Source organism: Pelodiscus sinensis, unplaced genomic scaffold (genome assembly GCF_049634645.1).
Source record: "Pelodiscus sinensis isolate JC-2024 unplaced genomic scaffold, ASM4963464v1 ctg35, whole genome shotgun sequence".
In the NCBI taxonomy this organism is placed as follows: domain Eukaryota; kingdom Metazoa; phylum Chordata; order Testudines; family Trionychidae; genus Pelodiscus; species Pelodiscus sinensis.
In genome coordinates, this window is record NW_027465908.1 from 6,702,556 (window position 1) to 6,730,455 (window position 27,900).

Genomic DNA, 27,900 nt, shown 5'->3' on the forward strand with positions numbered 1-27,900 from the left:
GGCAGAGCGGTGCCAGCAGAGCCCCTCACTGGGATGCAGCCCACAGGCACAGCCCCCTCCCCATGCAAAGCCCTCCCAGACTCCTGGCTGGAGCAGTCATGCCTAGGAGTCAGAGCAGGGGCTGTGGGTCATAGCTGGGGTCAGGAGTCCCAGAGCAGCCCAGAGGCCGGTCTCATGGGCTCAGACTTGAACGGCCGAAGGTACCATCATGAGCATCTGGTCTGACCCCCTGCACCTTGCAGGCCTCAAAACCTCCCCCACCCCTCCGGCCCCAGCCCCACTTGCCCTCCAGCCCCACTTGCCCTGGCTGTTACTGACGCCCTCACATCACGGCTCAGTGATGGCAAGGGATGGAGAATCCCCCATTGCACGACTTGGTCTCTGCAGAGGGAGGCAGCCGCATCCACCCAACCCCTACGGGCTCTGCACATCTGACCCCTTGACAAGCCCTTCCCCCCCCAACACGGGGTCAGTCGGAGCAGGCGTGTTCTGGCCGGAGCCCCCAGCCACACGGCGGGGAAAGAATTGTCTGAGCAGCTCAGCACTGGGGAGCCCACGTTTCCCTATGCGGAGCGCGGGGCAGCCGGTCCAATTCCTCCCACCCATGTCAGTCCAAGGGCCGCCGATGGGAGCTGGCAGCACAAACACTCCCATTCCCGCCCCGTCGCCTGAGCCCCCGTGTCCCTGGGCCCAAGCCCTGGGCCCTGCTGGCCGAGGAGCAGGGACTCCGACCGCCACACGCTGAGCCCCCAGGAACAATCCCCGCCCTGGGCCCCTTCCTAGCAGCCCTGGCGTCTCTCCCCTCACACGGCCTGTGGGCACGGCCCGTCCGAGGGCCTCCCTGGCCACGGCTGCTGCTGGAGGCTCCTGCCCCCTCGGCGCCCCTGGGCCCGGAGCTCCCTGCGCATCCTCCTCCTCCTGCAGTCGGCCCGGCCTGAGCGGCTCCAGAGGCTTTTCTACTCCGCACCCTCGGGGGGCAGGCCCAGCAGGACTGGGGGGCTGATTCTCCGGGCAGGGTTGATGCCCCCCCAGCCCCCGGTCATCTGAAGCAGGGGGCTGAGCCCGCCAAAGCTCATGATCCCACCTGCATGTTTTATTGGTCTGTAAAGTGCTCCCAGGCCATTTGTTGTGTGACCAGAGCGAGGGCTGAGGAGGAAGGTCCGGCCTGGGGCTCACAGCCGGTTGTGCTGGGGGTGGGTGAGGCAGAGGATGCAGGCCAGGCAGAGGCCTAAGAGGGTCTGTCCATGGCCAGAGAGGGGATCCCAAGGAGCGACTGTCTCGAGTTGCAGCTGGGGAGCTCTGGGGTGGGTATTAGGGGAAACGATTTCACTGAGGCTGGTGAAACGCTGGAGCGGGAGGCCTGGGGAAGGGGGGAATCTCTGTCCTGAGAGGATTTTAAGGCCAGACCTGACACAGGCCTGGCTGGGGTGAGTGAGTTGGGCTGGGCCCTGCTCTGAGCAGGAACAGGACGAGCTGACTCCTCAGGGCCCTTCCAGCCCAGTGATTCTAGGACTCTGCACAGGGGCAGAGAGGGGGGTCCCAGGAGAGGTTCCCAGCAGCACCAGGCCTAGAGGCTAGAAGAGGGATGTGAGGGGTGCACTGGGCACTGGAACTAGGACGTGGTTTCTCCTGGGTGTGTGTGTTGCTTTTGCTCACACTCAGCTGAACGGCAAAATTTCCTCCATCATCATCATCAGACTAGTGAACACAACAGCCCCGACCTGCTCCCGGGGGGATGCTCAAAGGAAGCACCATTAACCACGTCGGCTGGTCCAGCTGCCCCCGAAACACAGGCCAGGGGTGAAGATTTTCTACCCGTTAACTCTGCATCCTGTCACCAGTGCACACACAGCCCAGCACTGCCTGTGCCCCCCGTCCAAACCCCACCCCCGTCTCCCGCAGCCTAGAAACTTCCCCACCCAGACACCCCCATGAGACCAGCTAGTCTCCTATTATCAGTCATCAGCCTCCCCATGTACCTGAAAAACTGCCAGTCTGTGCCCCTGTGCCCAGACACGGCCCGGTCTGTCACAGTGGACTGTGACAGACCGGGCCGTATCTGGGCACAGCTTAGGGCGTCCGCTCAGGGCGAATTGCTCAAATCCGGGGCTCCTTACAGTCCCCCTGACTGGCGACCTCTCCAAACAGGCCACAAACCAGTCTCACAGAGCGCTTCAGCAGCCTGCCTGAAGCCTCCCGAGCAAAACCCCTCCGACACCCCAGCAATATCCGTGCCCCAGATGGCCCCGGGCCTGTACACAGGTGGGGGGTCCTAGCACCCAATCCCACCTACCCCGAACAAGTTCTGTCCGGTTCCAAGAAACCAGCCACAGATCCCTGGTCAATTTACCCTCTGGACCTTACCCACAAATCACGCTGGGCCAATCCTTTAGAATCTATATCTAAAGGTTTATTATTACAAGAAAGAAAAGCATGAGAGTAAGGTTATTAAAGTACAGTACGTTACATGCACCGAATCTCCCAGTCCTCGATGCAGGCTCTAGCAGAGATGTTGCAGCTGCTGGTTTAAAAGTTCTTATTGCACATCCTACGATCAGGATGGGTTCACAGGTCTTCCGGGCTCTTCAATCCCTGCAGTGCTGCCTCTGGGATGAAGTGCTGAGCTGAGAACAAAATGGCATCGACCACATGGCCTCTTTATACCTCCTTCCTGGCCTCTTCTAGTCTGCAGCAAGTCACCTGGTCAGAGGCCAATCTCTATGTTTCCTGCTGGCTGCCCTCAGGTGACAAATCCCATTCTTTGGGTGTGTCCATAGCCTATTGAGAGTCATTGTTCCACAGGGCTTTGCTACTCAGCCTGTCCATAGCCATGCTTAACCACATTCACAGAAATATTCAGCTTCCACACAGATTACAGATTCCTACCTACACACACAGACATTATACACTCACATAAATAGCGTACACAGGATCAGAAAACCACAAGCTCCCATTCAATACCCCACATGGCTCCCTTTCATACAGATTTCTGGGGCCAATACCCCCACCTAGGGGTGCAGCAGTGATCTGGCTGCTTCCCTCCAATTCAGCAACGTGACAGCCCCACACACAGAGCCCCCTCTGCCAGCCCCTGCCCCACATCCCTGACTAACTGCCAGTCTGTGGCTTAGAGAGCCCATCGTTCCAGCACCTATCCCATGTTGCTGACTGCCAGTCTGTGCCCCACACACAGAGCCCCCCCCCTCCCAGACCCGGTGGTACAGGGCGTACGAGGCTCATGGGCAATTTGCCCTCCCCCCTGGCTTCTCTCCATGGCTGCTGAGGGGCTCCTCCTGCACCCTCCCACATTGGGCCCAGCTCACAGGGCCAGGCTGTGATGGGCGACGGGATCACCGCTCCCTGCTGTGTCCTGTCCAGCCGCAGGCCGAGGGGGAGCCGCACCTGGCTCGATTCCTGCTGCCCTGAGCCAGAGCTGAGCCAGGGGGTCAGACGCTCCCTGCAGCCCCCAGCGCCCAGGAGAACATGGACAGTAAGTGGGGTTGGGGGCCATGGTTGTGGGGAGCTGCCGCTCTCAGGGGAGCTGGGGAATTCCCGGTACCTCGACCCCCAGTGAAATCTCCCCCGACATTCCCAAGAGGAGCGGGCAGGGAGAAATCTCTGCTGTCCTGCTCATGGGCATGGAAACCTCAGCCCTGTCCTCCCCTCCCCCCCCACACACACAGTGGGGACCCCAGAGTCATCTCTGCCTCCCCTCTGTTCAGTCCCTTCTCCCTCCCAGCCTGAGTTCCTGTCTCCCCTCCTCTGCCAGGCTGTTCGCTGCCTCTTCTTGTCTTTGCAAAATATCCTGTGAGGCAGAGACTTTTTGTGGGTTTTCCTGCATCCAGCCACAGTTTGGGGCCTCTGGATGCCCCTGTCCCTGCCCCGCCCAATGCAGGATGATTTAGCCCATTGTAATATGTCACGGTGTCGGCCTGTTTACCCACCTGCACCCCTGAGAGCTTTCTAGATCCCCCCTCCCTCCAGGGAATGTGGTTCCCAGCCTTGGGGGCTCAGTGCGGATTCTTGCCATGTCCGCCTGTGATGTCTGAAGGGAAGTGGATGCATTATAAGAAGTAGCAGAACATTGGATTTCATTCATTCATTTTCTGTGTTCAACAGACCAGCTATGGCTGTGTCTGCACTGCCGGAGGTCTATCCAGAAATAACCGAATTGAAAGACCAATGGAGCCCCAAACCTGTTTTCTTCCTTGTTGCTTAATAAGTGAGATAACGAAGGTGGCTTTTTAATACAATGTTGTTTTATGTGGTAAATGCGCAAGGTGGGGGGGTAGGCGGGACTGTCTGTCTTTAGCCGGCAATTCGGGGCAGAGCGGCTGGGAAAGGAAACAGGCTGATCCGCTGGCAGGGAACAGGCCCCAGTGCTAGTGAGAGGAGGCTCCAGCAGGCAGAGACTGCGCTGGGCCAGCCTGCGGGGAGGGGGCTCTGGCCTCCTGCTTCCCTGCCCCCTCTCAGCTCCCTCCTTCCCCGTGGGCTGAGGAGGACGTGGGCCCAGGGCCCAGCCTGTCCCAGGGGAGGGGAAGCCAAGTGCAGGGATGTGGGATGAGGCCTCGTCTCTGGGCCTGAGGCAACAGGGCTTCCCCTCCCCTCTGAGTGTGTGTGGAGGCGAGCGACAGGGCCCGGCAGCAGGGTTTGCACTGGGGCTTGAGCCCGAGCTGTGAGCCTCGGCCGGACTTGATCCTTCCCCGCTCACTGCTCCCCCTCTGGCGAGCAGCCCACAGGAGGAGCCGGCCTCCCGGGGCAGGGGAGACCGAGGCACCTGCCTGGGAGAGGGGACGGGCTCACGCCAAGGGGCTTTCTGTGGTGCCAGGAGGCGGAGGGAGGCCAGGCACAGGCCAGCGGGAGAAGGGGCAGCGTCTGCCGGGACAGAACAGGAGACACCAAGAAAGAGACATCACGTTTCTGCCTGGTCCCATCAGGGGCCTTTCTGTGTGAGAAGCACCCGGGAAAACCGCTACGCTGGTGAGCTCCTCTGCCCCGCCCCTGGGATGCCACCCACTTGGGTGCCACTTGCAGATGGGTCAAGCTGGACATGGCCTGTGAGCTGCAAATTCATTACTCGCCAGTGCTTCCTGGGTTGATAAGTAAGGGTATGTCTACACTAGAAAGTTAGTTCGAACTAACGTCCGTTAGTTCGAACTAACTTTCCTAGGCGCTACACTAGCGCTCCGTTAGTTCGAACTTAATTCGAACTAACGGAGCGCTTAGTTCGAACTAGGTAAACCTCATTTTACGAGGACTAACGCCTAGTTCGAACTAGCTAGTTCGAACTAAGGGCTGTGTAGCCCTTTAGTTCGAACTAGTGGGAGGCTAAGGCTTCCCAGGTTTCCCTGGTGGCCACTCTGGCCAACACCAGGGAAACTCTATTGCCCCCCTCCCGGCCCCGGAGCCCTTAAAGGGCCACGGGCTGGCTACTCACTTTGTGCCAGTAGCAAGGCTGCAAGCACCCGTGCCTGCACAGCCTGCACCTGCCACAGGATGAGCCAGCCATCCGAGGGCTCCCAGCCCTCCACTGCTCCCCACGACCAGCCTGGCGGCTCCCGGGAGCCTGCCCGGGGGCGCAAAAGGCGGCCACCCGCCTGGTCAAGTGCGGAGATCGTGGACCTCATCGAGGTTTGGGGGGAAGCCTCCAATGTCCACGATCTCCGCACTAGCCACCGGAACGCGGCCGTCTACGGACGCATGGCTGCCAGCCTGGCCGCCAGGGGCCACCAGCGCAGCCGGGAGCAGGTGCGCTGCAAAATTAAGGACTTGCGGCAGTCCTACTCCCGGGCCTGCCTGCCAGGGGCTGACCCGGAGGCCTGCCCCCACTTCCATGCCCTGGACCGCATCCTGGGGCCTCATGCCGTCCCTGCCCCCCGGGACGTGATTGACTCCGGGGCAGAGGGACCGCTCCTGGAGACGGAGGAGGAGGAGGAGGGCTCTGAGAGCCAGGAGCCTGCCGCCAGCCTTCCCAGGACCCGGGACCCCCGAGGCACCCCACAGAGCCGCTCGCCTGCATAATCAGAGGCCGGGGAGGCATCCACCTGTGAGTACCCTCGTGTTCCCCTTATGTGTACGGGGGGCTGGGGCGAGAGGGAGCCCCGGGACCGTGCGCCTGGGCCTTGCCCACCACGGAGCAGCAGCTGGGGATCCTGCAGGGGCCCTGGCCTTGCAGAGGGGAGCTGGGTTTCACACACCTGGGCCCCTGGGGTAATTGACCGCTGGTCTTCTTGCACCACAGCTGCAGCACCGGGGCCTGCAGGGCGCACCACACCGCCTGCAGCAGCCGCCCGCGCCCGGGCAAGCAGGACAGCCAGGAACCAGGAGGAATACCAGAGGCGGCATCTCCGGTTCCTGGACCGACAGCTCCGTCTCCAGGACCACTGGGTCCAGGAGGACCTCAGGCTGCGCCAGAGGAGTCTGGAGGCCCTGGAGGAGCAGGGCCGTGCCCTGCGAGGCCACCTCCAGAGCCTGCTGGACCGCTTTCCATTTCCTCCTCCCCCTGCTCCCCCTCTTGCTCCCCCTCTTGCTCCCCCTCTTGCTCCCCCTCTTGCTCCCCCTGCTCCTCCTGCTTCCGCTCCTGCTTCCGCTCCTGCTTCCTCCACACCCCCTGTCCTCTCTGCCCCCCCCTCCACAACCATTCCCCACCGACGCCCCCGGACCCACAGTGTGGCGAGACGGGAGAGGCAGCCGGACTCCCACCCCTGAGCTTTCCTTTCCCTTCCTCCCTTCCCTCCCCTCCCCTTCCAGCTCCCTCGTCCCAGGATTCCCCCTCCATTCTCCCACCTTCATTCCTCCCTCCCCCACCCCAGTTCTGTGAAATAAACAGACGGTTTTGTTTGAAAAACAGGTGTCTTTATTTGATAGTAGGTAGGGAGGGGAAAGGGGAAGGGGGGGGTAGGGTGGAAGAAGGCCCCGGTGGGGCATGCAGGGAGAGGTCAGTCCTCCTCCTCCTCCACCTGGAAGCTCTCCCGCAGGGCTTCCCGGATCCGGATGGCCCCCCGCTGGGCTTCCCGGACAGCGGCGGTGCGGGGCTGACCGTAGTGTCCAGCCATGCGGTCAGCCTCAGCCATCCAGGCTGGCAGGAAAGCCTCCCCCTTCCGCTCACACAAATTGTGGAGCACACAACATGCCGCTACCACGGGAGGGATATTGTGCTCAGCCAGGTCCAGACGGGTGAGGAGGCATCGAAAGCAGGCTTTCAGTCGCCCGAAGGCCCCCTCCACCACGATGCGGGCCCTGCTCAGCCTGTTATTGAAGGCCTAGCGGGAGGGATTGAGGTGCCCCGTGTAGGGCTTCATGAGCCACGGCTGCAGTGGGTAGGCGGCATCCCCCACCAGGCAGACGGGCATGTCCACGTCCCCGACCCTGATGTGGCGGTCGGGGAAGAAGGTCCCGTCCTGCAGCCGCTGGCACACGGAGGAGTTCCGGTACACCCGGGCGTCGTGTGCTTTGCCGGACCAGCCCACATTTATGTCCGTGAACTGTCCCCGGTGGTCACACACGGCCTGCAGGATGACGGAGAAGTACCCCTTGCGGTTCACGTAACGGGACGCCTGGTGTTCCGGGGCACGGATGGGGATGTGCGTCCCGTCGATGGCCCCCCCGCAGTTGGGGAAGCCGAGGGCGCCGAATCCCCGGATGACGGCATCCAGGTCGGCGAGGCGGACCACCCTGCGGAGCAGCACCCGGTTGATGGCCTTGACCACCTGCGGAGAGAGACACAGCAAAGCGTCAATCAGTGGGGCGCCCGGGTGGCTGGGAGCGTGCGTGCCCTGGCAGTGCCCCGCGCCCCACTCCCGGAAGCAACCCCCCTGGCGGCGTGTAGTACGGCCGGGACAGCCCGACCCCTCCGGTGCGGGGTGCCTTCGCCTCCTCCCGCCCCCCCCCATTGTCCCTGGGGCGGCCCATCCCCTCCTCGCAGCCCCCCTCCCCCCCGGCTCGGTGGCCGACGAGCGCTGTACCTGCATGAGCACTGCTCTGACAGTGGATCTCCCCACGCCGAACTGGTTCCCGACGGATCGGTAGCTGTCCGGCGTGGAGAGCTTCCAGAGGGCGATGGCCACCCGCTTCTGGAGGGGGATGGCGGGTCTCATGCGAGTGTCCCTTCTTTGCAGGGCAGGGGCGAGCCACTCGCAGAGCTCCAGGAAGGTGTCCCTCCTCATCCTAAAGTTCTGGGTCCACTGTCGGTCGTCCCAGCGCTCCAGGACGATGCGGTCCCACCAGTCGCTGCTGGTGTCCAGACGCCAGATGCGGCGGGGCACGCCAGTGCCAGGGCTCCGCCGCGGCTCCTCCACAGCCCCCAGGGCGGCCAGGCGGAGAGGCAGGGGGCTGACGTTCCCCAGGTGGTGCCAGGCAGCCTCGAGCCATTGCTGGCAGGCTTGCAGCAGCAAGTCCAGAAAGTGCACCAGAAGGTGCAGGGCGAGCCGTGGCTCCATGTTGCCACCTGCGGCGGTCCCCCCCGAAGGGAAGCACCGACACAGACGGGCACAGAGACCGACGCTTTGCTGTCCCTCGGTGAGGTTGGCAAGCAAGCAGGAAAAGCTGAGAACCGGCTGTCCAGGGGGGTCCCTTTAAGCACGAGCCTCAGATAGCCTCAGACAGCAGCCACACAAAGCAACTGCTGACCTGATGCCCTGCCAGAACCGGTTTCAGCTGCCCTTAAATGCCCCCCTGCGTCCAATCAGTGTGGACGCGCTAGTTCGAACTAGCAAAACGCTAGTTCGAACTAGTTTTTAGTTCTAGATGCGCTAGTTCGAACTAGCTTAGTTCGAATTAACTAATTCGAACTAAGTTAGTTCGAACTAGCGCTGTAGTGTAGACGTACCCTAATGCTCCCCCATCGAGGTAGCACATCTCCATTAGGGGAGCCTGCCTCAGACTCATTCTGAGGCTTCCCTGCAGTGTAGATGCTCGTATTTTGGAATGTATCTTCCAGAACAGCTTCTCCTGAAATCCAGGGCAGTGTAGATGCACCCTGAGTGCCCAGGCCCAAGTTTGGGGCCTGGCAGATGTTTTGGAGGAGTCACTGTCAGTCTGGACTCATCAGACTTCATGCAAAGGCTCCATAGAGTCTGAAAAAGGAAAGAGCAGAACATGCCCAGAAAGGCAGCACTGAGTGGTGCAAACTGCAACCCGCCCATTTCCCAGCGGACAAAACTGAAACTAAATTCTCTGGTCTCCCCTGCAAGAAGCCAGGGCTGCTGCGAATCCAGCAAAGACACTCCAGGGTGAAGTGACCTGTCCTCTCTGCCTGGAGTATTTCAATGATCCGGTGTCTCTCGACTGTGATCACAGCTACTGCCGAGCCTGCATCACCCAGTGCTGGGGGGGCTCACTGCAGACGTCTCCTGCCCCCAGTGCAGACGGACCTTTCCCCAGGGAAACCTCAGGCCGAACAGGCAGCTGAGGAGTATTGTGGACGCAGCCAGAGCACTCAGGTTGCTGGCAGGGCGGGAACCAGCCCCAGAGAGACTGTGTGAGAAACACCAGGAGCCTCTCAAGCTCTTCTGCAGAGAGGATGAAATCCCCATCTGTGTGGTGTGCGACAGGTCCAAGGGGCACCGAGCTCACACCGGGATTCCTGCCGAGGAAGCTGCGGAAGAATTCCAGGTAGGGAAATGCCAACTGCGATTCCTGCCCTCGTGGGACGGAGGGGAGCACTGGGGAGCAGCTCCCGCCCTGGGAATATAGCCGATAGGGTCAGGGCTGGGACTGCAGGAAGCAGGGACAGCCTGGTGATAGGGCACCTGAGTGACCCTCGTGGTATGGGGTAGTCCTGCCTCAGTTTCCCAAAAAAGACCCACAATGGCATTTTTTTGTGGCCAGTAACAGTCCTGCTCTCCCAGCCAGGACTCTCAGGACTTTGAGGTCTCCTCTGTCTCCAAGGTCCAGGGTCTCCTCTGCCTTCTCCATGGACCTCCTCCCTCTGGCTTTTCCTGTGCCTCTGTTTGACATATCTCTCGCCGGGTTAGATCCCAGGACCCCTCACCCTGCGTTTCATTGTCCCTTCCTGGGGAGGAGAATTGACTACCCTGTGACGGATTTACGGGTGCGAGCACCTTGCGCCCCCTCTTTTTGACTCAGCGTAGAGCCAGGGGCGGGGCTCCGCGGACCCACCGTCTTCTTTATTCTACTTGTCCCCAGCCCCTGGGCTTGTTGACCGGACCGCCCAGGGAAGGGGTGCGATCACCTCTCGACCCGGGATGGCCGAGAGGGCTCGGCGAACCCCGAGTTCAGGCCCCCGCCTTCAGCCGGGGGAGGGGGGGGGGTTGTCCGTGGTGTCTTAGGGGGTGGGGGTTGGGGACCTGACCCGGGCCAGCTTCTGCGGCGGGCACCGTCCGCCTTGCTTCCGGCTCTTGAGGGTCGTAGGAAGGGTGGGGGAGTGGGGGACCCGGGCCCGCCCTCACCACCGGGTCCCAGCCCGAGGCCCTAAGTGGAGTTGGCGTCTATGCGTCGCCCTCCACGGCGGATGGGGCGGCAGCCCCCGACTCCTCCGCCCACGGGCGCCAAAAGGGCCCTGCCTCGGGCTCCTTCCACTCCCTGCTTGTCCGCCCCGGCGATGGGGCTGATTGAGGTGCACTCACCGCGCCGAAGTCTCCGGGTGCGTCCCAGCGCGAGTCGCCAGCTGCTGGCTCCTTCCTTCTTGGTCGCCCCGGGGGCCGAGCCCTTGGCGCCCCTGGAAGCCAGGGTCGCTGCCTCCTCGCTCCTGCCCCCCCTTCCGTCTGCCCGGCCGCCATCTTTATGGGCGCCGGGGAGTGACGTCCGGGCGTTCCGCCCTGTCCGTGCGCCGCCGCCGCCCCCGCCCTTCCCCCAGCGTGGGTTCGTGCCCCGTTTAATGCCGCCAGCCGCGGCGGGCGGGCTGGCTGCTTCCGCGCGGCCCGCCCCTTCCCCCGCTCTCGGCGGGGTGCCCTGGGTTGGGCTTGCCGCGGCCCCAACTCCGGGGCTGCGATGCCGGTCGGCGCGCCGTTTGCGGCGCGCGGTTTCTCCCGAGGGGGGGGGAGTCCCGCTCCCTCCTCTAGTGCGGACCCCGCCGGGTCCGTCACACACCTCCCCCCCTTGGAGAGGCGCGCCCCGGGTGGAGACTGTTCCCCGATTCGGGAGAAAAAGTCTGCGTTCTGGTGGGTCGCCCCCGGCCGATGCACCACCTCAAAACAGTACGGCTGCAAGGCCAGGTACCACCGCATTATACGGGCGTTCGTCTCCTTCATAGAGTTCAACCAAACCAAGGGTGCGTGATCAGTCACCAACTTAAATTTATTCCCCCACAAATAATACCGTAAAGTGTCAATCGCCCATTTCACCGCCAGTGCCTCTTTCTCTATCGTGGCGTATGCCCTCTCCCGTGGCAGCAGTTTTCGACTGAGGTAGAGGACTGGCTGGTCCGCGCCTTGTTCCTCCTGGGCTAGTACCGCCCCGAGTCCCACCTCCGAGGCATCTGTATAAAGGATAAATGGTTTGTCAAAGTTTGGCTGCCTCAGCACTGGGGCGGAGGCTAGTTTGTCTTTTAAGGCCCGAAAAGCGAGCTCTGCCTGTGGGTTCCACCTCACCCTGGTCGGTTCTGTATTCCTTATCAGCTCCGTTAATGGGGCTGCCAGTGAGGCGAATTGGGGCACAAATCGCCGATAGTACCCGGCCAGTCCCAGGAACTGGCGGATCTGTTTTTTGGTTGTTGGGATGGGGTAGTCTTTCAGGGCTTGAACCTTGCTGTAAATGGGTTTCAACTTCCCCCGTCCTACTGCATACCCCAGGTACGAAACCTCCCGTTGGGCGAAGTGGCATTTACGGGGGTTGGCCGTGAGGCCCGCCTTACCCCGGGCTGTCAGTACAGCATCGACGTGCTTTAAGTGTTCTCCCCATGTGGGACTATAGATGACAATATCGTCGATGTATGCGGCAGCGTACTCCTGGTGGGGTGTTAGTACCCGGTCCATCACCCTTTGGAATGTCGCTGCCGCCCCGTGGAGACCGAAAGGCATGGTCCGAAACTGGAACAATCCGAATGGTGTCGAGAAGGCTGTCTTTTCCCGTGCCGCGGGGTCCAGGGGGATCTGCCAGTAGCCCTTTGACAAATCTAGGGTTGTTATGTAGGCCGCCTGTCCGAGTCGCTCCAACAGTTCGTCCACCCTCGGCATCGGGTAAGCGTCGAACCGGGACACGGAGTTTACCTTTCTGAAGTCTATACAGAATCGGGTGGCGCCGTCGGGTTTGGGGACCAAGACGATTGGGCTGCGCCATTCGCTGGTCGATTCCTCGATCACCCCCCACTGTCGCATCTGCTGCAGCTCCTGTTTGACCGTATCCCACATTTTTCGGGGTAGAGGGCGTATGGGCTCCCGCACCGTCCGGCCTTCTTCGGTTATAATCCGGTGTAGCCCCAGCATCGTACAGCCCGGCCTGGTCGTCAGGGTCGCTTGGTGTCCCCGGAGCATTTCTTTCAGCTGTCCCTGTTGGGGAGGTGTCAGCTCCGGATCCCACGAGAGCTCGGTCTTTCCGCCTTCCTGCCCCCCCCCCCAGGGCCCCAGGTCCTCTCCTTCGGAGGGTGGTGCGATTAGCAGGGCCTCTCGGGGTATCCATTTCTTTAGCAGGTTGACGTGGAAGAGCTGCGTTCCTTGCCTGCGGCCGGTTAGTCGCACTTCATAATCCACCTCCCCCACTCTCTTAACCACTTCGAAGGGTCCCTGCCACTGCGCTAGTAGTTTGGATTCTGTCGTGGGGAGGAGCAGCATGACCCGGTCCCCCGGGTGGAAAACCCGCTGGCGGGCGTGGGCATCGTAATATTTGACTTGACGTCTCTGGCTGTTCTCGAGGTTTAACCGGGCGTATTCGCCCAGCCGGCTTAACTTCTCCCTCAGTTGGGTGATGTAATGGACCGTCCCCCGTCCTGACCCCGTCGGTTGCTCCCAGCCCTCCCTCAAGAGATCGAGGATCCCACGGGGCCGCCGGCCGTATAGCAACTCGAACGGAGAGAAGCTGGTCGACGCCTGGGGGACCTCCCGCACCGCAAATAGGAGGCTCGGGAGCATCAGGTCCCAACCCCGAGGGTCTTCTTGCGCGAACCGCCGCAGCATACCTTTGAGCGTCTGGTTAAAACGCTCTACTAAACCGTCCGTCTGCGGGTGGTAGACTGAGGTTTGCAGTCGTTTGATCTTCAGGAGTGCGCACAGCTCTTTCATCAGCCGGGAGGTGACGTTGGGTCCTTGATCCGTGAGGATCGCCTGTGGCAGCCCCACTCGGGAAAAAATCCGCAAGAGTTCCCGGGCCAGGGTCGGGGCCTTTGTGTTTCTCAGTGGGACTGCCTCCGGGTATCGGGTGGCGTAGTCTATTACTACCATAATAAAACGGTGCCCCCTCCCTGATGGCTCCAAGGGTCCCACCAAGTCCATGGCCACCCGCTCGAACGGAGTCCCTACTACGGGGAGGGGCACCAGGGGGGCCTTCGGCACCCGCGCGGGGGCCGTCCTCTGGCACTCGGGGCACGATGCGCAAAAATCCTGCACCGCCCGAAAGACCCCCGGCCAGTAGAATCGCTGTAAGACCCGTTCTAACGTTTTCTCGCGTCCGAGGTGGCCCGCCCAGGGGTTCGCATGCCCCAGTTCCAGTACTTCCCGGCGGAATCGGGTGGGAACTACCAACTGTTTTTGCATTTCCCCCCTTTTTCCCTCTGAAACCCGGTATAAGCGGTCCTCCCATACCTGGAATCGGGGTCCTTGCAGCGGCCCCTCCGGGCCTTGCTCCGGATCCTCCGGCACCCCGGCTTGGTCCCAGGCATTCTGTAGGGTGGGGTCCATCCTCTGTTCCGTCATGAAGTCTGGGGCTGCCTCTATCTCCAAGCAGGCGGCCTTGCCGCGGAGTTCCTCGTCGCGGCACAACCCCCGGGGTTCCGTGGCTCCCCCTCGTCCCGTGGGGGCAACCGGGCCCTGAAGCAAGGCTCCAAACCCGGGCCAGTCTCGTCCTATGAGGAGGGGGTATGGCAAGGTCTGGGCTTTCCCCACCCGCCACAGCCGGTCCTGCCCGCCCCCGCTCAGGTGGACCTGGACGGTGGGGTAGGCGCGGGTGTCCCCGTGGACACATCTCATCCAGACGGGCTCCCCTTCCGGCCGTCGGGGGGGGATGAGGTCAGCCCGGACGAGCGTTACCGATGACCCAGAGTCCACCAGGGCTCTGACCGGCTGCCCTTCCACCATCATGTCTCGCACGACTCGGTTTCCCTCGTCGGCCCGGTCCCCCGCCGGGCTGGCTCCCTCCCCTTGGTTCAGCGTACAGTCCATTAAGGTGCATTCTCGCTTAAAGTGGCCCATCTGTCCGCACTGAAAGCAGGGGCCGCGGGTCCCGACCCGGGCCTCTCTCGGCACCTTCTCCGGCGGCTCCTCCCCGCTAGTTCTCTCTGGGGGCGGGTGCGACCACACCGGGGCTAGGCGGGGGATATTGTCCCGCACACGGCGTGGCTCCGGGGCTGGTTCCTTCCCTATGGGCTTCCCCCCGATCCGGGGCCCCCCTACCTTCGTGCCGGGTAACGCCTCTCGTCTGACGCCTCCCTCCTCTTGCTCCGCGAGGAGGTGTGCCTCCATTAGGTTCACTGCCTCCTGTAGAGTCGTGGGTCCGTTCCGCCGGACCCATCGCTGCCCTTCTCGGGGTAAGATGTGTATGAATTGTTCCATTACAATCATCTCGGTGACTTGAAGGCCCGTCTTCTGCTCGGGCTCCAGCCACCGACTGGCCCATTCCCGCAGGCGCTGGGCCACTGCCCGCGGTCTGTCTCCCGCCTTGAACCCCTCCTGCCGGAACCGCTGCCGGCAGGTCTCCGGTGAGTGTCCCAGCTGGTCCAATATTGCCTCTCGGACCTTATAGTAGTTCAAGGCGTCGGTGACCGCTAGGCTGCGGTAGGCCAGTTGGGCGGGCCCGCTCAAGTAGGGGGCCAGCAGGGTGGCCCATTGTTCCGGCGGCCAGCGGGCCGCTGTTGCCACTCGTTCAAAAGTTGTGAGGAAGGCTTCGGGGTCATCCTGCGGGCCCAACTTGCTGAGCCGCAGGGGTAGGTTGGGTCCTTCTCCCGCCCCATTGGGTCCTCCCCCCGTTGCCCCCCATCTTCTTTCTACGGTTTGCCGCCACTGGTTTTGCTGAGCGGCGAGTTCCTGAACTAGTTGCCGCTGGTGCTCTTGGAACTGGCTTGTCAGCTGTTGGATCAACTGAGTCTGTTGTTCCTGCTGAGCCTGGTTCTGCAATCGTTGGTTCCCTTCGAACCACTCCAGGAATTGGCGGGGTTCCATCGCTTCTTCCGGTTCCCCCGCGTCTTCTGAATCGGGGATAGCTCGATGCTCTCGACCTCGTTCGTCTGTGGGGGATATTAGTTAACCGGTGCCCACATTCTCCACCAGTGTGACGGATTTACGGGTGCGAGCACCTTGCGCCCCCTCTTTTTGACTCAGCGTAGAGCCAGGGGCGGGGCTCCGCGGACCCACCGTCTTCTTTATTCTACTTGTCCCCAGCCCCTGGGCTTGTTGACCGGACCGCCCAGGGAAGGGGTGCGATCACCTCTCGACCCGGGATGGCCGAGAGGGCTCGGCGAACCCCGAGTTCAGGCCCCCGCCTTCAGCCGGGGGAGGGGGGGGGGTTGTCCGTGGTGTCTTAGGGGGTGGGGGTTGGGGACCTGACCCGGGCCAGCTTCTGCGGCGGGCACCGTCCGCCTTGCTTCCGGCTCTTGAGGGTCGTAGGAAGGGTGGGGGAGTGGGGGACCCGGGCCCGCCCTCACCACCGGGTCCCAGCCCGAGGCCCTAAGTGGAGTTGGCGTCTATGCGTCGCCCTCCACGGCGGATGGGGCGGCAGCCCCCGACTCCTCCGCCCACGGGCGCCAAAAGGGCCCTGCCTCGGGCTCCTTCCACTCCCTGCTTGTCCGCCCCGGCGATGGGGCTGATTGAGGTGCACTCACCGCGCCGAAGTCTCCGGGTGCGTCCCAGCGCGAGTCGCCAGCTGCTGGCTCCTTCCTTCTTGGTCGCCCCGGGGGCCGAGCCCTTGGCGCCCCTGGAAGCCAGGGTCGCTGCCTCCTCGCTCCTGCCCCCCCTTCCGTCTGCCCGGCCGCCATCTTTATGGGCGCCGGGGAGTGACGTCCGGGCGTTCCGCCCTGTCCGTGCGCCGCCGCCGCCCCCGCCCTTCCCCCAGCGTGGGTTCGTGCCCCGTTTAATGCCGCCAGCCGCGGCGGGCGGGCTGGCTGCTTCCGCGCGGCCCGCCCCTTCCCCCGCTCTCGGCGGGGTGCCCTGGGTTGGGCTTGCCGCGGCCCCAACTCCGGGGCTGCGATGCCGGTCGGCGCGCCGTTTGCGGCGCGCGGTTTCTCCCGAGGGGGGGGGAGTCCCGCTCCCTCCTCTAGTGCGGACCCCGCCGGGTCCGTCACAGTCCCCACCTACCTCTCTTGAGCCACAGGGAGCATCCCAGTCATGCAAGTTTCTCTTTGGAATTTATCTCTGCAGAGTCAGTGGGGGAACCTTGTGCCCAGCATGTGTCTGTTAGGGTTGCCAGATGGTTTAACCAAAAATACCAAAATCTCCCCCACCTCCAAAAAAAACACCAGGGAAAAAACATGGCCCCTTAAGAAATGCCTCTGAGGCCAGACAGCTCCCCTGCGGAAGCAGATAAGCAGGGGGGCTGAGCCCAGTTGCTGAGTGTGTGTAGGGTTGCCAGGTATCTAATACTGACTCGAAAAGTCTGTGTTTTTGCCTCCTGGAAGGGAATAAAATCAGAACATACCAGACATTTCAGGTGCACGGTATTTTCTGAATTTTTTTACCGTACAGGAGATGAAAATACCGCACTGTCCAGGTCAATTCTGGACCTCTAGCAACAGGGGTGGACTGGAACGGTGGGTTACCGGGAATTTCCCGGTGGGCCGTTGGCCAAGGGGCCGGCTCGCTGGTGGCTGCTGGAGGAGGAGGGGGATATACCCAACAAGCTGCTCCTGAAAGCAGCTGTCAGAGTTCTGGCTCTGCATGGGCAGCACGGCCCTTTCTCCCTCCCACCCCTCCCCACTCTAGAGGTATAGTGAAGGCGGGTGGGGAAGCAGTTGCCCCCGCCCCCAGGCACAACGCTGGGGGGTGCCAGGCTGGGGTGGGACCAACGAGCACATGCTGCTCTTGGGTCCAGGAGCTGCCGGCCGGCAAAGTGCTGCTGCCGCTGAGCGGCTCTCTCCAAACTGCAGCTGAAGCAGCCAGCTGGGTGGGAGGACGGGAGCAGTGGATTTTAAGGTACAGTAATTCCTCACTGAACACGTGCCCGCTTAACATGTTTTCGTGATAGCACGATTTTTTTTTAGAGAACATTTCTCGCACAACACGACCGTCCCCGAAATAACATGTTTTTCCCAAAAAGCCGGACGTTTGCCGACAGCTACATGGGGCTTCCCCTGCCTTCTTGCGTCTGGCGAGGAGGGGTTGCCGGGGAACAGCACGGCCAGCTGCGAACCTCCGCCTCTTTGCAAGGAGGCAGGGGGAGCTCTGCGCAGCTGCCGGCAACCAGCCAGCTGGCAACCATTCCTCCTGCAAGGAGGTTTAACAGTAGTTCGAATTAGGAGCTTTAATTCAAACTACCTAGTCCGTGCCACGTGTAGCCGTGGGCAGGTAGTTTGAACTACAGGGCATTTAAAAATGGCGGCGCCCGGGGACCTGCAAATCCCGGGCTTCATTTGCAAGTTCAAATGCCTACATTAGCAGTGTAGACATACCAAAACAAATTTGGCCTTTGCCCCCGGGCACAAAACACCCTCGCTGCGTGCTACGCCTCTGGTACAGACCTGCTTTCACAGCCGTGCTCCACCTGGAGGGTCTGGGAGAGTGGGGACTTCCCCCCACCCCCATGTTCCTGCTAATGGGAGCCAGAGCTGGTGCGTGGACTTCAGTAAAATTAGCCCCACGTGGCCCAGCTCCAGGCCCGGCATGTGGTCTGGAGCCCCACAAGCAGCTGGGTCCAGGGCTGTGGGGACTTCTGGGGCCCGACCACAGACTCCAGCCTCACAAACTGGAAGGCAGAAGGTGGGGGAGGAGAACGGTGAAATATAGGGGGAAGGAGAGGGAGAGGAAGAGGCTTGTGCTGAGGGGAGGGGGACAGGTCAGGGGAAGAAAGGGGAAGGCACCAAGGGACAGGGTGGAAGAGAGACAAATGCCGGGGGGCCACGTGGAGACAATGAGGAAAAGGGCAGGAGGGGAGGTGTCCGACGGGGGGGGGGGGGGACAGGGTGATGCTGGAGAGGAGAGGAGAGGGGAAGGGCACTGGGAGCTAGAGGGGAGAGGGGGAGGTGCTGGGCGAAAGCTTGAAAGAAGGGCTGGGAATGAGGAAGGGGGTGATGGAGCAAGTCATATGTGAGGGCACAGGGGCATGAGATGAACAGGGACAGAGGGTGGTGAAGGGGTGGGCATCAGGGAAAAAGAGGGCAAAGGGGGCGGGGGCAGTGAGGGAAGGGGAAGGCACCAGGAGGGTGCAGGGCTAAGGGAAGGTGCAGGTGCCAGCGGATTCTGGGGATGAAGCAGAAGGGCAGAGACCTGCAGGGGAGGGACCAGCACCAGAGGAGAGAGGCAGGGCAGGTGTGTAGAGGGAGGTGTTAGAAGAGGGGATGAGGAGGGGTAGCTCACATGATCAGAGTGGGGTTACTGGAGGAGTGGGCATAGATGGGAAAGAAAGGCTGGTGGAGGGGGGCAGGTCTTGGGAGGGCTGAGGGCAGTGAGAAGGGCAGGAGTCAGGACAGCAGAGGAGGGTGAGGGATTGGGGGGCAGCAGGCACCAGGGGAGCTGATGGAGCAAGGAGAAGAGACATGGCAGCAGAGGGAAAAGGGAGAGGTTCATAAGATCTTCATTAATAACGTGGGTGCCACAGTGGCCCATCCAAACAAGCCACCTGAACTCAGTACTGGTGCACAACACAAAATTCATTCTGCTCATGGGAGGAAACTCTTGAAGGGAACACTTCCCCCAGACTCTCCGCCCCCGAGTTAATGTCACACACGTTGGGTTAATGCAATTGCAGGATAGTTGCATGAGGGGGGTTCGCTGGGGGCCAACTAATCCCTATTGGTCGGAGGATGGTGGGAAAAGTCCTTAGGAGGGGTCACATGACACATTTTACTTCTGGTCATGTGTCCATCTTGCCCCGAGAGTGTTACCTCCAGAGGCCTCGCTCATGGGGGTCAGTAGCATGGTTAACAGGGGTCGGGGTGTGTGTGGCTAATGGGGGCCAAAGAGTAAATTAAAAAACATTCTTTGATGTGAAAAAGTGGGCCGTACTCAACCCATTTCCCGGGCCTATTTTGATTGCCAGTCAACCTCTGTCTGGCAACCCTGGTTTCCATGCTGACGTTCATGGCAATGGCAATAATTGGTAGTGAGTAGAATGCACTGGTGTCTATAGCACCGGCCTCCCCGGGCCCCAGGGAGCAATTGGGGCCCCGTGGGGCCAGGCACCCTATGGACAAGCCAGCCAGAGAGAGCTCCTAGCCCCAGCCACAGCCTCATGCACACGACCCGCAGCAGGCGGGTAAAGAAAGAAGCAGGGGTGGGAACGGGGGAGGGGCACTGAGGATTGTTTGCAAACACCTGCAATCGCCAGAGCTAGGTCATCACGGGTGGCTGCCAGGCCAGATTTCCACCCTGCACCTGCCTGGCTGGGTCCCTCCTCTACACCTCACTCCCCACCCCCATGCACCCTGGCTTCTCAGGACATCCCCGATGCTCTCAGTGTCCCTCCTCTCCTCCAGCTCCCTCCCCTGCGATCTCCCCCACCCCTGTGCATGCAGCCTCTGAGTATGTGACCCCAGCTCCCTACGGTAACAAGGTCTGACAATTTCAAACCCTCTGAAAACACTCCCAGTGTCTATTACTGTGACTCTGTCTCTGATCTCATAAACCTGCCGGGCCCTGCAGTCGTGAGTAGTGTGTGGTCGTGCTGGGCCAGCTCCCCTCCCTCTAGTCCTGAAACTAACAAAAACAGAAACAAAACTAAAAACCTAAACATCTTCGCTGGCAGGACATTACAGAAATGGGTTGAACCAAAAATGATCTATTTTTAAATTATTAGCAAATCTCACATTTGATTTTTTGCTTAGTCACATGAAATATTTCTGCGTCTGCAGGAAAGGCTCCAGGCCCATCTGAAGACTCTGAGAATCAAGAGACAAAAGCTGCTGGGACTGAAAGTGAACAGGGAGAAGACCAGCCAGAAATACCTGGTAGGTACTTAGTATTATGACCCTGCCTTTCTAGCGAGCCAGAGGGAGCTGATCCCGAATCAGACCTAAGGAGCAGCCAGGACAATCTAGTGACCAGATTATTGTTTCCCTTGATCAGCCGGGGAATGAGCACCCAGAAATTACAATTCATTGTTTTAGCAGGATCCCTCCTTAGAGTTGGGCCCTAAACCAGCCACTTCCACCCGCTGGCTACGTCTAGACTGGCATGATTTTCCGGAAGTGCTTTTAACAGAAAAGTTTTCTGGAAATTCTTTTAACAGAAAAGTTTTCTGTTAAAAGCATTTTTGGAAAAGATCACCTAGATTGGCACGGATGCTTTTCCACAAAATCACTTTTTGCGGAAAAGCGTCCGTGACTAATCTACACGTGCTTTTGCTCAAAAAAGCCCCGATCGCCATTTTCACGATCGGGGCTTTTTTGCGCAAAACAAATCTCAGCTGTCTACACTGGCCCTTTTGCGCAAAAGGGACTTTTGCCCGAATAGGAGCAGCATAGTATTTCCGCAAAAAGCACTGATAGGAAGTCAGTGCTTCTGCAAAAAGTAGGAAGTCAGTGCTTTTGCGGAAATTCAAGCAGCCAGTGTAGACAGCTGGCAAGTTTTTCCGGAAAAGCGGCTGATTTTCTGGAAAAACTGGCCAGTCTAGACACAGCCTCTGTGAATTTGTGGACTTCTTTAGAAGTGTCAAAGGGAGGTTCTGTGACCCCTTTGAAAATTGATTGTCTGTGTGAACAGCTGAATTCTATCCAGTGCTTTTTAGTCCAAGCCTTTTACTGACATGGTCCATGGCCCCAAAGGCACACAGACCACAGGTCGGAAACCACTGTCACACCCACTGTAAACTGAGGCCTCTGGGGATAGTCAACTTAGCCTGTGTGACGGCGCGTTGGGGGTCCCCGTCTCCTGCACCCCGAAATGGCACAAACAGACTGCACCAGCCGGGGGAATAGAGGAAGTTTATTGCCTCTCCAGGATACAGCACAGCACAGATGGAATCTGGTCACAGAGCTGGGCTAGGATGCCTCAGGCCCCCTTGAGATGGGGGAGACTGGGCCCCTAAACTCCAGCCCCTTTCCCTAGGCTCTCCTCCATGCTCTCAGACAGAACTAACTAAATTCCCTTCCAGCCCTGCCCCCCAGCCAGGGCAGCATTCCACCTTCCTTTGTTCCTCTCCATGGGGGGTGTCTGGCCACTGGTTTGCATAGTGACTCATCCTGTTTTGCTGGGTCCTGGTACCCACGGCAGCCAGTGGGGGTTACCCCAGAGCCAGCAGCATAGAAACCAGCCAGGTACCCCCACTACGTCACAGGGGGGGCTACGCTGGTGAGTCGGGGCAGCGCGGGGAGGGACGTGAGGTGCAGGGGGAAGGGACGTGGGGGGCCGGTGACTCTGACCCCCCCCCCTCCAGTGATGCTCAAGCCGGGCTGTCTGTGCCGGCGGCCTGCTGGTGGGGAGGGCGGAGCGGAGCAGCGTGGGGAGCAGCAACCCCAGTTCCAGTTCATCTTCCCGCTGCTGGACGAAGCCACCCTGAAGGCTGTCGCCTCGGTCCTGAAGTCCCTGGACAACGAGCACACCCTGGAGGAGCTGTGAGAGTGGGTCGGCCAGAGCGGGGGTGAGAGCAGGCCCGGCGGAGGGGGGGTTGGGGTGCAGGTGGAACAGGGAAATGGCCTTTGAAGCCCCGCCTGGTCCTTCTCCTCTGGCCTGGGACGTGTCCCCTGGACTCTCGTGCCTGGATCCAGGCCCATCTGGTCTGAGGGAGATGCCCCAGTGTCCCCTCTGCCTCACGGGGCCCTTTCTGGAAATCTCCCCTCCCCCAGGGCTGTAAGGCCCCAATCCAGCCCCTGCCCACACCAGGGCCCTGGCCTTGGTGCCGCTCGGTCCCTTCCAATTCTAGCCGGGTGGGGGCCGTGGGGCAGGTGCGTCCTCACCCCTGCACTGCCGGACTCTCCCCCCAGCAGTGCCCTGGGCCAGCTCTGGTGCGTGGACCCCTGGGGGGGAGTGGTCCCCCGCCCTGCTGAACCCACCCGTGCCTGGCCCCTTCCCCTCTCCAGCGGGGCCGGCTGCTCCCCACGCTTGATCAGAGGACACCCAGCCCCCCCTTCCCCCGGCAAGTCGGGGGCAGCCGCATTCCCTGGACACGGCAGAGACCCCCTGGAGAAAGTCTGCAGGGCAGACGGAGTCTTGGAGACCCGCATCCCCCCCGCAGGGCCCCAGAGCCGCCTCCCAGGAGGGACCAGCCCAAATAGTTCCCCGAAATGGCGCAAACAGCCCTGGGGTTTGGGAAGCCAAAGGCTGGGGTCAGGGCACGGCTGTCTGCCAGGTGGGAGCGGGACTCCTGGGGTCTCCCCCGGCTCTGGGAGGGGAGTGGGGGCCAGTGGTTAGAGCAGGGGGCTGGGAGCCAGGATTCCTGGGGTCTTTCCCTGCCTCTGGGTGTGGGGGGCAGTGACCACACGGGGGTGGCAGGTCTCCAGACTGGGCACAGACAGGACCATGGGGCCCCTGCCCACACACTAAATGCGCCGGGCGGTGGGTGAGTGGGGGGAGCCCCAGCAGGGTGTTAATTGCTTGGGCATTAGTGGCTGGGACCAGCTCCTGTGCCTGGCGAGGGCACTGCTGGGGGGAGGGGCGTGGGGAGCCAGTGGCTGGGAGTGGGGAGGTCCAGCCCTGCCCTCCAACTTTCTCCCCCAATCAGTGTTCAATGGCTGCTTGGGGGCGGGGCCCGGTGGAAGCAGGGGGCGGGTCCGTGTGCGCCAAACAGCTGGTCTTGGGATTCCAGGCTCTGCCGGGTTCCCTTCGGGGTCTGTGCTGAGACCAGGTCTGTAGCCCAGGCGGTGCAGGGGGTGATGTCGGGGGCAGAGTGGGAAGGGGGGGAAGGACGCGGGGGCTTGGTGTTGGTGGCTCTGACCCCCCCGTCTCCCTTCAGCCAAACGCAAGGCCGAGGCAGAGCTCCTGTGCAGGCAGCATAGAGCCGGGGAGATCAGCTGGTCACCTGAAGACATGGAGCTCTTCCTGGGTGCACTGGAGAGCGCAGGTGAGAGCAGAGCCACGGGATGTAGCTGGACCAGGGACATGGCCCTTTCCGGCTGAACTGCACCCTCTGCCCCCCCCTCCACCAGACGGAGCAGAGCGCTTGGAGGCGGGGTGATGGCGGCTCAGGCAAAATGGCGCCTGCTGCAGCTGCCTGACACCTCCCCTCCCTCCCGGCCCCTCCGCGCTTGCTGGTGCAGTCCCAGCAGGGGATGCACAGGACCTGGGGTCTGTCAGCAGCCCCCACACCTGAGCTGCCGCACGGGGCAAAGTGTCCCAGGCCCAGAGTTGCCCCCAAGGGGGACCAGACCAAATAGTTCCCAGGAATGGTGCAAACAGCCGTGGGGATTGGGAAGCAACACACTGGGCTCAGGGCATGGCTGCCTGCCGGGTTGGGAGCGGGACTCCTGCGGACTAGTGGTTAGAGCAGGGGGGCTGGGAACCAGGATTCATGGGGTCTTTCCCTGCCACTGGGTGAGGGGAGCAGTGACCACAGGGTGGGGGACAGGTTTCCGGCCCGGGATCAGCAGGGCACAGACAGGACCACAGGGCCCGTCCCGCTGAGTGACACTGAGTGGGGGGTTGGTCAGTAACACCCTGCAGGCTGCTCCCTCGGCTGCTCCGAGTCTGTCACTGAAAGGGGCTGAAGGTGGTGGGGGGGCCCGGTCCAGCCCTGCCCTCAAACTTTCTCCCCCAATCAGCATTCATGGGCTTCCCGGCTGCCAGCTGTGAGCGTCTGGTGCTGGCAGCCACATGGCCCTGGTGGTACAAGGGGCTTCTTGCCTACAAGGGCGCCCTGCTGACCCAGTTTCTCAGATCCAGGTTTTCATCTCGTGAAATCCCCAGGGTCTGTTCTGCAGAACTTATCCCATCGGTCCCCGGCCTGTAGCAATGCTTGGGAATCTTACTCCCCATGGGCTGGACTCTGCACTTGTTTCACCTCATCAGATTTCTTGTGGCCCAATCCTCTAATCTGTCCAGGTCACTCTGGACTCTGTCCCTGCCCTCCAGCATATCTACCTCTCCCCAGATTAGTGTCACTCCGCTAGAAACCGACTCCCAACCTGACATCGAGCCGTTGATCACTACCCGCTGGACCCGACAGTGTAGGCAGCTTTCTATCCATTTTACCGTCCATTTACCCAAACCACATTCCCTTAACTTCCTGGCAAGTATATTTCGGGAGACCGTATAAAAAACCTTGCTAATGTCAAGGTGTATCACATCCGCTGACTTTCCCACGTCCACAGAGCCAGGTACCTCATCATAGAAGCTAATCAGATTGATCAGGCAGGACTTGCCCTTGGTGAATCCATGCTGACTATTCCTAATCACTTTCCCCTCTTCCAAGTGCCTCAAAATGGATTCCTTGAGGATCCCTTGCATGAGTTTTCCTGGGACTGAGGTGAGGCTGACCGGTCTGTAGTTCCCTGCATTGTCCTTCTTCCCTTTTTTAAAGATCCAGTCATCCAGGATTTCTCCCAATCTCCACCACTTTTCACAGATAACGGCCAAGGGCTCCGCCATGACATTTTCCAACTCCTTCAGTACCCTCGGATGCATTAAATCTGGGCCCACGGATTTCTGTATGTTTAGCTTTTCTAAATAGTTTCTAACTTGTTCTTTCCCCACCAAGGGCCATCCACCTCCTTCCCATACTGCTTAGCCTAGTGCATTCATCTGGGAGCTGACCTTGTCTGAGAAGACAGAGGCAAAGGAAGCCTTGAGTACTTCTGCTTTCCTCACATCATCTGTCACTAGGTTTCCTCCCTCATCCAGGAAGGGCCCATCCCCTCTCTGATCCCCCTCTTCTTGCTGACATGCCTGTCGAAACCTTTCTTGTTCCCCTTCACATCCCTTGCTAGCTGCACTTCCAATTGTGCTTTTGCCTTCCTGATACCCCCCTGCATTCTCGACATAGGGATCTGCAAACTCTTCCGGCAGAAGCCCAAAGTGGACAGTGACCCAAAGACAGGGGTTAAGCTCCTCAGCCAGAGTGCAGGTGAGTGCGGGGCCTTCGAGCGGGGGGTCTGAATGGGGCACCGGCTGTGCAGGGGGGCTACATGCAGGGCTAGCAGAGGCTCAAAGGGACCCCCAGTGGGTGGGGTGGGGGGGTGTGGTGGTGTGAATGTGGAACCGGACCGAGGGCGCGGTGCCCATGGGGGAGGTTGTGAGGGGCTCAGAGAGGCTGGGAGAGGGGATGTGAGGTGCCTGGTCTTAGCCCTCCAAGAGAGCAAGTTTTCTCAAACTTTGGCACCGTGTACATGGGCTACGTTTGGGAAACACGCGTCCCTTCCCACCGAGCTCTGCAGTCGGTTCAGGGCCTGAGCCCGCAGCAACGTCCCCAGCACTGGCCCAGGACTCCCTGGGGAGAAGTTGTAGACTCAGGGGAGACACCCCGGCATTTCCTCTCCCTCACAGGGCCCTTCTTGGCCGGAGGCGTTTGCACATCCGCGTGGTTTAGCCAGGCTAGGGCCGAGTTCACGTGCCAGGGGCTGAATTCCTGCTCCTGGCCCAATTCCTGCTCACTTGGGTTCAGGCCTCAGGCCTCACCCCAGTCCCCTGCTTCAGGCTCTTTCTCCTCTCCCTGCTGTGCCCAGTCGTAGGGGTCAGAGCGGGGAGCCAGGCCGAGCCCCATGGACAGGACTCCCCAAGGCAGAATGGCTGGACAGGCTTTGCTGTCTGTTCCATGGCCCCTGGGACCTGCCCCCGGCTTCCCGCACTCTGGGGATGGTGCTGACCACGTCTCCGTTTGCACCTGGCCCCTGAAATGTTGCGGGGTGGGACTCCCTAAACTCCCTTACAGCTCCTCTCACTCCACGTATTCCCTCCTCATCTCCCCTCCCTATGAGCTCTTGGTCTGGGGCTGCTCAGGCGCCCCACTCCCCAGCCGGTCAGCTGAGCTCCCTGCCATTGTGGGTGCTCTGAGCCTCTGGGAGGAGCTCACTAAACAGCTGTGCAGCCACGCAGCTTCCAGGGCACTTAGCTGTCACCTCCCTTGGGATGGGCCGTGGGCATGGAATGAAGCTAGGTCCTGTCCCGGGAGTCTCCACGCTCACTGCTCTGCCTTGTCTCCCTCCACAGGGAAGTAGCGATATCACCGCAGACAAGCCGCGGGTGAGTGCTGAGTCGTTCCCCTGTCCCTGTGCTGCTCACTGTGCCCCCTGGGGCTCAGCAGTCTGCCCCCCACCCCTTCTGTCAGGTGCATCTGGCCAGCTGTGGCTCTGGAGGTGTCTAGCCTGGCTCCTGGCCTAGTGGCTGGGGGTTGGTGGGACATGCCCGACACTGACGGGGGTGTGGAGGGGGGAAGCAGGAGTTTCAGCCCCACTGATTAACTGGGGTTTGAGCTCCTGAGTTCCCAAGGTGCTTCTGAAAGCCCCATCCCCGTGTGCCCAGTCTTGGGGCAGTGCAGTGTCTTTGCCCAGGTAGAAGGTATCTGCCCCATGTGTAACTCTGCCGACTCCCGCCAGCTCCCAGCGTCGCCCCACACCTCAGGGCTAAGTGCATCCACTCACCTAGGACAGCCTTACACCCACCCTGAAGCAGGGGGATGCTGGCACGAGGGACTGGGGGGTCATTGCCAGAGACTCTAACGCCAACTTGCCCTTCGCCCACCAGGCAGTAACCAGGGTAGTGAGGGGGGAACGGAGGGGGGGAGACACAGGAAGAGCCCGGGTCCCTTTCCAGAGTCCCCCAGGCCCTGCCCCTCTGACCTGCCGGCTGGGGAGCCAACCCCTGGTCGCCCACAAAGACGGGTCCCAAGCAGGGTGGCTGCTGCACGGGGGTGGGTGACCGGCTTGCGGGGTCCGTTCCCTTCCACGTGGGCCCCGGTCAGAGCCCCCCCTCCCCTGAGCACCCGTGAGCCGTACAGTGTGACCGGCCCTGCCCGCCTGACCCTGCCTCTCCCTGCCCAGTTCCTAATGTCTGACGGAGCCGTGGGCCCTGCAGCCGCGGAGGGTCCCGACTGAATCTCCTGCCGGGCTCTGGACTCTCCCCTCGCTCCAGCCTGCTCAGCGCCAAAGCTCCGCGCTCGCCTTTGTAACCCAGCCCTGGCCCGGGGCGGGTCCCTCCATGGGGACATCACTGGGGGACTTTTCTAGCTGGTCGCTCTGCTTGCAACAGGAGTGTTGTGGTGATGACTGTGGTGCACTGGGCAGCCGTACCCTTGGGACATCCACTGGTGGCGGTGTGGGCTGGGGGTGACCCCTACTGGCCGGTGTCGGTAGCACGGCCCAGCAGGACGGCTGCCTACGGTCACCTTCCTAGGCCAAGACCCAACCTGTCCGACCGGTGGAGGGCAGGGAGGGGACAAAGGAGGGAGGTTTTGGGGGGAAGGGGCAGTTGCTGGCTTGGAAACATGAAGGGAACAACCGAAGCTGAGGGCGAGGGTCCAGGGACGATTGACCCCCCACCCCAAGGGGTCTGAGGCTGCCTGGCCCTGACTCCTGTAGCCACATCACGTCTGTGCTGGGCTGTACCCTGGAGAAGCAATAAGCCCCCCTGTTCTACTGGCTGGCGGAGCCTGTTCCCACTGCTACGGGGGGCAGAATCGGGAACCCCCACACGCCGTCACCATAATAAACGTTCTTTCTCGTTTCTTTGTATTAACCTGGCATCGGTTAATTGTTGTGTCCTGGTTTTTTCCTTAGGGGGG

At 61.2% G+C, this 27,900-nt stretch overlaps 1 protein-coding gene across 1 annotated transcript; it reads left to right on the forward strand.

Annotated features, from left to right (window-relative positions):
- The first annotated feature begins 174 nt into the window (after positions 1 to 174).
- Positions 175 to 27,863, forward strand: LOC142824441 (E3 ubiquitin-protein ligase TRIM17-like). Its single transcript, XM_075916393.1, has 7 exons — positions 175 to 200; positions 9,366 to 9,612; positions 20,105 to 20,200; positions 23,143 to 23,250; positions 25,168 to 25,248; positions 26,331 to 26,363; positions 27,161 to 27,863. The coding sequence occupies exons 1-7, from the start codon at positions 175 to 177 to the stop codon at positions 27,212 to 27,214; spliced, it is 645 nt and encodes a 214-aa protein (XP_075772508.1). The 3' UTR covers positions 27,215 to 27,863.
- The last annotated feature ends 37 nt before the right edge of the window (positions 27,864 to 27,900 follow it).

What these genes read in the sequence shown, in the direction of transcription:
- LOC142824441 (XM_075916393.1), top strand. Translation starts at nt 175, where the DNA reads ATGGGCTCAGACTTGAACGGCCGAAG. An exon ending in AAGCTGCGGAAGAATTCCAG is followed by an intron (nt 9,613 to 20,104) that starts GTAGGGAAATGC and finishes CTGCGTCTGCAG; the next exon opens with GAAAGGCTCCAGGCCCATCT. An exon ending in TCACCGCAGACAAGCCGCGG is followed by an intron (nt 26,364 to 27,160) that starts GTGAGTGCTGAG and finishes CTCCCTGCCCAG; the next exon opens with TTCCTAATGTCTGACGGAGC.